We start from the raw sequence: 9,789 nt of genomic DNA on the forward strand, positions 1-9,789 counted from the left end.
TCATTTTAATATCTTCACAGTAGTAACCTTCTTCTATGAGTCCTCTCTATTGTATGTCTACAAAGTTTTGTTTTCTAATTGATCAAAGCATGCTGAATTCTGAATTACGCATGCTCTCTTTGAAGACTGAGAAACAGGAGTATAGTGTAGCTCATTCAGTTTTCACAGAATTTTCATGATCTAATTATGGCAGAGCTACCAAGTCTCACGCATTCTGCGTGAGACTCAAGCATTTAGGGTCTGTCTCACGATCTGACGCATGGCACCCATTTTTCTCATGCATCTGGTGAAGTCTGCAATTTGGGCCAAAAATAAGGAGCATAGCTCAAAGGATTAAAGTGATTGTTGCAATTGAAGATATTTCCCTTTTACCTTTCAAAATTAGTAAAAAATAGTCACTTAAGTATGCACCAGATCGCATCATTAAGAGCTAATAATTTGAAAAAGCTCCCTACCATGGGAGGGGGACACCCTCCTCGTTCGCGTGCGCATGCGCGCGAGCGCCGAGACGCCGAGTCATAAAAATCTCACTCATAAAAGTTTTTTGAACTTGGCATCTCTGTAATGGCATTGTTTGTTAGCAATAATGGATGAAACTCGAGCTTAAAAAAAGAATTAAAAACCCCTCTGACATTTTTGTCCCAATTTTTTTTTCTGATTTGTTGTTGTTGTTGTGACAAGCCAAAACTGTAATGAACCAAATAGACAAGTGGCCAGTTGGAAATGAAGAAAAATAAAAGAAGGAAAGAATAAACTTTCATGTTGAGTGAGGTTATATAGCTGTGATGTAAGGGAGGGGTAAGATCAAAATTGGGGGGAGGGGTAGGCTTATGTTCTCTACCATCAATGCAGTTTTTAAAAATTCAAATGTTATGACGAGTGACTTTTGCTTGAACGACCGGTAGTAAAGCCATCATTCACGTTGAGTTAGGAGATCTCAAGTGGATTCTGCCTCTTTGCAACCAGAATTTATGACTCATGGTCACAATACCACAACATTTAATTTGCTGGGGGCCACATTAGGCCCATTTACACTTGCTTGGAAAAATCGCGATTTTTCTAAAATCGTGACATTTGGGTGTAAGTTGCTAAGCAACTACACCCAAACGCCCTCGAAACATCGCCAGAAAAATCGCCAGCCGGAGTGCGAGTTTTTGAAACTTCGCGAAGTTAGCGAGTGTAAACCCAAGCCGCAGAAATATCGCGATTTTTCATCACGTGACTTTCGGTATCGGATTGCACCGGGAGTTTACGCGCGCTTCTCTCTTTGGAACGTGTAGAGAGTACGTCGGTCACTGGCCAGAGTACTACTAGTAGTACACACGGTATAGACAGCTGTGTACAGGTCTAAACGGCCGATCCTCGATCGGCTTGTGGTCTCTCACCTCCCTCTCCCTGATGAAACTAGTACGTGAAAACTACTACATAGCAAACTTGAAGTTCTCCAACCACGTATCATCACCCCATGACGACTTAACAAAATTATGTTCTCCCAGAAAATGCGTTGATTCAGATTGTGGGAGTGCCCGTACTGCTCTCGATATACATTGTTTGTGGAATATAGGAGTACGTAACAAGTGTGAGTTCTTGCTGTCGCCTGATAAAATACCAGTCCTAACTTCCAAGTCCTACTTCTCACTTTCGTGGCTAAGCCACCCCCCCCCCCCCCTTAGCCCCACCGTTGGTACTGGACTAAGCAAAAATTTGCAAGTGTAAAAAGCCCTTTACTCTGTTTTTCCTCCTCTGTCTGTCTGCCTGTCTCTCTCTCTCTGTCGTGGGGGCTTGTTGGTGACAATCAAAATGCAGCTCCTATTTATCTCATCAGTATCATAATGAAGACTTTTATAATGCCAAAATCATGACATTGGAAAGAAATATAAGAGGTATTTGCAGAAGAAAATGTATTCGCAACCAACCTCATAATTTGCTTTGTTTTAGATTGCACTTTTTTTCTTTACATTTGAGAAAAGCGATTCTAACCCCATAATAAAAACAGCTGTGCATTCATCACATGCCCAAATCTCCCTAAAAGTCATTTGGTGAGTTTATCAATGCTCCTGGAATTTTGCTCTGCTCCAACACCTCTCGATGCTAGGTCTGACCAATAGATCACAGAGTTTCTGGAAGAAGTGCACGTGACCAGTTTACTAATTCAACCTGCACCAAGGGAATGCATAAGTCATCTGAGGAAAGTTATGATTTTTCTGCAATATGGGTTCTCCTGACAAAGCACTTACCAACTTTATACTCTCTGACTTGCAAGTTTTCCTGCGAGCTTTCTGGTGGATTTTGGTACTGTTGCTCGGCAAAGTTAACCCTAACTTCACAAGTTCTCTAACTTCTCGAGTTTTTAGGCCTAATGAGAGTGGCCCTTGTGCTGGTGTACAATGAGAGGCAGATGTCTGGATGCCACGTGATTGTGGAATGAATGTTTCCTCAAATTCTAGGATGGGGTGGTTCTTCTCTGACCGTGAGAAGTCTGAAATGCCAAGACTAGGTCCCGGCAGCTGGCTACTTGTGGGCAGAGGGGATCGTAGGCAGGAGGCTGACCTTGAGATGGGTAATTGGGATTGATGGGTTATATAATTGTATCTCTACTTGATTATCCCCTCCCTACCAGGTGACCCTCTCCTGACCCCCTTCAGGGACTGAATTCCCATTCACAGCTTGTCAAATTAGGATGTGTCTAAAAACACAAGATCGTTCTTAAAGGAACATTACTGTTTACAGTTTGTTATCAGTGCTCAAAACGGTGATTCCTTTAGTACATATGGAAAACTTGCGCGCATTTGCTCTGGAGCGAGAGCACCGGTGCTTATAACACGTGAAAAGACGCGTCATATCCCCCTCCTTTGGGACAAAAATAGCTCTGCACAAAAAACATGGCTATGAATTCAAAACCCTCACCCTCCAAATGAAACTAGAATGTACCCTCTTTCTACTCCGTGTATTTCCCCAAAAATAGGTTTGGGGAAACTAGGGCACTTTTCCCCTGAAATTCTGCTTCAAATCACCAAATCTTGAGTTTGTCTATGGCGGAGTACCCAAAATAAGCCATAATTTTCGGACATGCCCATATAAATCACAGGCTGTACCACGGAAGCTTAGTGGAATTGTTTACCCTCGCACTTCAAAATGAAGTAGAATGTTCGGGCTCTTCAGTGATGTATAACTTGCTTTGATTGGTCAGAGAGAAATTAGGGCACTTTTCTTGTCAAATCAAAGAATGTTTTACAAAACTGCTTGTGACTTTGCTAAAGCGCGCGAGCTTTTGTGCTGTCCATTGTACACAATTCCCTAATGCTTACGGACAACGGACGAGTGTGCGTAAACAAACAATTGTGTTTGTGCTGTGAAACGAAGGCGGGAGAGTTCAAGTTATTCACAATTTTCGCTGGATATCATGCCTTTTGAATCGTCTTTCGTCCACATTATAACAGATTAGTCTTTATCAATATTCTGACAATCCTGCAGAGTGTATTACCACTTCTTTCAGAGCTAAATATTGCCAAATTCAAGGATCATCATGCGTATTTTGCTCTGCAGAGATGACTTGAGGTTGCAACAAGCCGTGCTTGAACAGACCATGGTTCAGTCCCATTAAATCAACAGGGGTGTGTGAACCCATTATGTAGATACTGTACGCGTTGGTGTGTGTGCTCGTGAATGATCAACTTGTGTGGTGAAATGGAAATGCCGTTGTAGGAAATCTAGATTCCCGGTACTAAAAATACTAATATCATTTCATTATTAGCTGTCAGATAAAAAAAAAATGGCTTCCATGTTCATGCATTCTGTCCCTCCAGTAAGCACACGCACGGTTCTCCCGATTCCCGTACAAAGGACGAGTCCGCTCCTTCCCATATTATGCTCGAGTGCACTCGGCTGTTGGCTCTCGGCGACTACGTGCACTCTGGTCTGTCAACCCTAAATGCGCGAAATCGTGCGAAAGTTTTCCATATGACAGAAGAACTTCATAGCAATTCATAGCATCTTCACCATACACTATAAGTATCTTGTTTTTCTTAGAGTTCTGACAGCAATCTCACATGCAATTTTTGATGATGCAAATTTCATGTTTTTCCAGACCTTGTAGGTGAACAAAATCAAAACCAATTGTTGAAAATGCATCAAAAGCAAAACCCATAACCAAAATGAATATGTCTGACTATTTATCAGTTCTACTTGTTCATTTAGCCACAATAATGTACATCACATCAATCATTCAATCAGTAACATTGTAATTGTTGTTTAGGCCTACTCATTTTCATTTTTTTTCTGTAGATATGGTGCAGTGATTTCTTTGTTATGTTTACTAAGTAAAAATCTGAAGATTTGTAACAATGCCTCTGACCAGCTTCCGTTATCTGCTGGCATATTACTCTGTGTCTACAGTTGGCACCTTTACTGCAGCCATTAGATGTCAGTGCTATTTGACACTGGTTGTGGTGCCAAGTTTAATAAAGTAATTAACACCTACTTTCCTGTTAGCAAGCAACCACATAGTCTTTCCAAAAAAAAAAAACATGCTGATATATGTATATTTCTGTGTACATGTCATTAATGTGAAACTTGTCTCTTTCCCTCTCCCCCTTTTCCCCTTCCTGCTGGTTTTCAATTTGTTTCAGTTTAAGGTTTTGTTAGTTACTGCTTGTATAACAGTCATCTAAAGTGCAATTTCACACTATAGTCAAGTTGACAAGAAAATATTAAAGATCAGACAAATAAAATGGTAGCAGTTTTACATAAATTGGACTAAAATTAAAGAATTTATGAAATTTTACAGTTTTCAGTGCTTTCTCATATCTGTGATAATAGTCACAACTGCGTACTCCAATTGGCAAATTTCATGATGCCATCATACTTCACAAGCCTCCCACTGAACTATATGCACAGAAATCTTCATCAAATTTTCATTTCTGACATAAAGTCAATATCAAAGAGGAAATCTACCCCACCCCCCCCCAAAAAAAAATATATACATATATATATATATATATATATATATATATATACACACACTCTAAAAGAAAGAGAAAACAATTCCCTAAGGAACGTTCTAAAAATGCCAAAAATCAGATAAGAAATAAGGAAGATATGACATTTTTACATTTCACATCTTTGTTTTGAAAACATTTCTTGACCAGTCATTATCAATATTCAAATGAGGGAGCTGATGATGTCATGCCCTCACAATAATTCAAGTATGTTATGAATAAAATTTGGAAAAATTGTAATTTTTAGCTGATACAGGTGAAAGCATATTCCCATACCGAAATATGTCAGAGTTAATATTTGTTCTTTTTTATTTTGATTAATATTTAGGCAAGTTTTATGTTTATACAGTTGAAATATGAGATTTTTATCATTTCTGTATATGAAATGAATAAGAAATTTTGAGAGCATGACATTGTCAACTTCCTGATTTGAATATTCATAAAGACTGGTCAAGAAGTGTTTGCCAAAAAAATGTTAGAATGTAATAACTTCCTTGTGTCTTACAAATTTTGATCATTTTTGCACTGTTCTGCAGGGAATGTCCCCCCCCCCCCCCCCCTTTCTTATGAAATTAATAGAATTCTGGAGTGGATTTCTTCTTTAAAGGATAAGATGTCTCCGTCACACTGAATGATTTTTGTCTCAGATAGTAACCTGGCAACAATGACTTTCACATGGCAAACAGGTTGTAGTTCCTAAATTATCAGCCAGTCTCATGAGATTCATAATTTTCACAATAATTTAGCATATTTACTAATGGTTGAGTAGTGAGGTGACAACATCAACACCTCCTCCTGTTCCTCTATCTTCATTGGAGATCTGTAACACTTCAAAAATCCTACAACTTCTTTACTTCTTTAAGTTTTTAATGCAACTTCAATCATTCTGTTTGTCTGATTTTTACTGTATATATGAAAGTGAACACAAACAAGGAGAGAAAGTGCACTTAAAATTTGTCTATGTCATGTGAAGGAGACACCTTTCAAGCTCTATTCACATTTTAGTTTGATATGAAAATAGTCATACTCAATCCACTGAAGCTGTGCTTGTTAAAGGACAAGCTCTCCCATGTGGATTGAATGAATACAGCACTGTTTGTAGAACATATCAGTGAAAATTTTAAGGATAAACAGACAGTCCTTTGAGAAGTTCTAAAGTTTCTGTGCAGCCATCGCTTGATGAGAAGACTAATACAGCATTCACACACATGCTGTGGCGCAAATTATCATGCTATCTCAAATTATTGGTATTATTATGAAATAAGTGCAAGATTTCTTGGCATTTAGATTATTTTATGATAACCCTTTTTAGTGGGATCTTTATGTCAACATAGGCAAAAATCTCAAAATTTAGATTGAGATGCAAATTTCAATATTTGTAGCCTGCTAATTCATGTCAGTGTGAACTCTGCTAGTGTAAGGGTCCTTTGAAAAGGCTTTCCAGACAGTAGTTTAGAAGATCCCAACATTCAGTTTTCTCAGCATTTTTTCATTCTGTCTTGGTTCCTAGTCCCAGGTATGATAGGCAGAAGTGTATTCAGGGGACAGCTGGCTGTGTGTGTTTACTGCTTGATGTCATGTACAGACATATGTTACCTTGTGATGAATTCTCCACAAATGCATATCCTGGAGATATTGTTTGTAGCTTACACCATCAGGGAAAGTGATTAATGTCCCATCGAAAACAGAGAAAATAAATCTGGGTAGCCCCACCCACCCAAACACTTTCTTCTTTACCCATCTTCTCCCCATCAATGCCCACCCCTCCCCCCCCCCCCCAAAAAAAAAAAAAAAAAAGAGAAAAATATTACAGAAGTCTGGGGGAAAGTGTTATTCCAGCATTATATTTCACATCAAGATACCATCTGCTATTACTGCATCACTCCATAATAAGAAGGCAAGCTAAAAATAATTGCTCAGAGCGATGTCTAAGATCATATCGCGCTCCCCCCCCCCCCTTTATATGACACAAACATGAAAACAATGAATTAGAATCAAATGGAAATATACGCATGCCCAGACCACAGAGTCACGACAAACGGATATAGCTGCAGACATAAAAAAAAAAAATGCCGTCGCAGCTAATTCAAAATTTAATTTATGTAAGTGAACCCTTTCTGGCACTCATATGTCCCCACTGCGGGTTCACATAAGTTGGCAAATTTCATTTCTAAATATTCTCTTAAGCAAAAGAAGAAAAATACTGAATATGCTAGGATGAGTTGGAGGTATGAATGAATACCAAGAGCAAGATATATAACTCTATTACAATGCCCATGTGAAAGTTGCAAATATAAAATTTTTGTGGTAAACAAAAAGACAAATCTAAATCTTATATCTTTTTAAGTGTTTGTCACCTTAGGAGAACCATACAAAATATGAATACATCAAACTTGTGTGAAATGAGGAGAAATGTCATAATTCATATATCAGCTGTGGACAATTTGCATTATATCCTATCTCTAATACCTTTCATGAAATATTATTTGTCTGTAATGATTTGTCAAGACTGTATTCTGGCACTACTTTGTAGTAGATAATTTTATGCAGTACATTCTTTTCAACAAATCACATTAGGCCATTGTGTGTGTTTGTGTGTGTATACATAGCGGAAAGTAAATTAGGAATGTGATGCCATTGCTGTGATAGTTGCACAGTCACATGACCAAGTCAAATTACAGCCATCCTGGATGTTGTACCAACATCTGAATTACAAGAACTGTGTGTTATAAATATGCTTCATTTTCCCTTTTATTAGCTCACCTGAGCCAAAGGCTCAAGTGAGCTATTGCGATCGCCCTTCGTCCGGCGTCTGTCGTGCGTCGTGCGTCGTGCGTCGTGCGTAAACTTTTTACATTTTCATCTTCTTCTTGAAAACCCCAAGACCGATTTTCATCAAACTTGGCAGGTAGCATCCCTAGGGGGTTAGGAACTCAATTTGTAAAAATGGGCACCATGCCCCACCCAGGAGGCCCCCAGGGGGGCCCAAACCCCCCAAAATTAAGGAATCTGTAAAAATCTTCTTTTCTAGAACCAGAAGTGATAGAGCTAAGTTAATACTATGAGTTGGTACATTGATGATTGTAGTTTCAAGTTTGTTCATGGCAGAATCAGGGGTGCCCCCCCCCCTTGGGACCTAGGGGAGGGGGTGGGGAGGGGTCCTAATGGGGCCTAAATCGTACATTTTCATCTTCTTCTTGAGAACCCCATGACCCATTTTCACCAAACTTGGCAGGTAGCATCCTTAGGGGGTTAGGAACTCAATTTATTAAAATGGGCACCATGCCCCACCCAGAGGGCCCCCAAAATGAAGGAATCTTTAAAAATCTTCTCTAGAATCAGAAGTTATAGAGCTAAGATAATACTATGAGTGAGTACATTAATGACTGTAGTTTCAAGTTTGTTCATAGCAGATCCAGGGGTGCCCCTCTTGGGGGCGGGAGGTTGGGAAGGTCCAAATAGGGTCCAAATACATTTTCATCTTCTACTTGAGAATGCCTGGTCAAATCTTAGTAGAGCTGTGAATAATTTAGATTAGCGACTGCGTGAAAGGTGAACTTGCGATACTCAGGTGAGCGCTAGACCCGCGGGTCTCTTGTTTCTTTCAGTTTTTCCAGCATTTATCATCCATTAGTCCTTCCTTTGTGTAGTAAATTGTATTCTTAGCAAAAAAAAAAATAATGTTGAGCTGAGGTGAGGGTGAACATCCACAGACTTTATGTAAATTAAAATGAATATTTTGCCTTTGGCTGCCTTTTTGTCTGTTTTATTTGATAAAAAAATGTGGACCTATGCATTTTCCGATACTGGATAGAGATATGCACTTATTAGTCAGATGTGATTCTAGACACAGCTGGAATTCTTGTCTAATCAATCAAGTAGGAATTAATATCAAAGCACATCATACTCAACATACCGTGGCTACTAGTATTTATATCTATGAAACTTGCTAAATTGATGCAGGTTAGTGTTTGTTTCTTAGTTGTTTTATTACGTATTCTGTAATATCTTATGCAAAGCAGCGAAGAGGTGTGTGGCTAACAGCTTGATCCCTTGACTAGTCATAAGCCCTTGTAATATGTGTACTTTTCCATTTCCTCTCCCGTCAAATTTTCCTCTTTTTTTTATGTGTAACAGATGGTAAACCAGCGTTGAAGATTCGCCCCCTCTTCGCCTCATCTTCAGCCAGAGACCAGCAAACCTGAGCCAGGCAGTGGTCTCAGGCCTGTCATCTGTCGCCATGGTAACTGGATGCAGGGCCTGAGAAGAGGGCAATCACCTTTGTGTATCCATGTGACTCTCCCTCCCTTCCTCCCAGAGGAACGCATCACCCAGGGAACTCCTGATCTGTGAGAATGGAGAGTGACCTCTGACCTCAGCCATGCCATGTGCCAAAGATTCCAGTGGCCTACTAGTCTGCTGGCAAGGCTTTTTTTTTTTTTTTACATTCTCCTCAGTGCATTATCTGATGTATCCAGTTCACTAGATCTTGATGATTTATTTTCGTGCAAAAATATGCTGTATTTAAAGAAATTTGATGAGAGACTTGATGATAATATAGTTGTTATCTCAAGGTAATCTTACACAAAGTGTGATGGTAGCTTTGATGCAGTTCTAGTTTGGCTGAAAACTCGTGCAACAATTTTTTTTTCCTTTCAATAATCGGCCTCAATGTCACTTTGTTGTACATGTGTGCTATTTGTGCTTGTTTGTTTGTTTGTTTGTATGCTTTGTCATCACCTCTAGCCAGGGAGAATGTTAAATCAGGGGCTGTTAGTTCAGGCACCACAGA

General features: G+C 39.3%; 1 protein-coding gene across 1 annotated transcript in view; it reads left to right on the forward strand.

Annotated features, from left to right (window-relative positions):
• Positions 1-9,202, forward strand: part of LOC139744917 (uncharacterized) — a 47,425-nt gene extending 38,223 nt beyond the window's left edge. The window contains exon 11 of the mRNA XM_071655333.1: positions 9,135-9,202. Coding sequence (XP_071511434.1) covers positions 9,135-9,202 — 68 coding nt within the window. The remainder of the gene's footprint in view (positions 1-9,134) is intronic.
• The last annotated feature ends 587 nt before the right edge of the window (positions 9,203-9,789 follow it).

The sequence above is a fragment of the Diadema antillarum genome, unplaced genomic scaffold (assembly GCF_040938485.1).
Source record: "Diadema antillarum isolate AM-2024a unplaced genomic scaffold, OU_Dant_1.0 seq00001221_RagTag, whole genome shotgun sequence".
Taxonomy (NCBI): Eukaryota; Metazoa; Echinodermata; class Echinoidea; order Diadematoida; family Diadematidae; genus Diadema; species Diadema antillarum.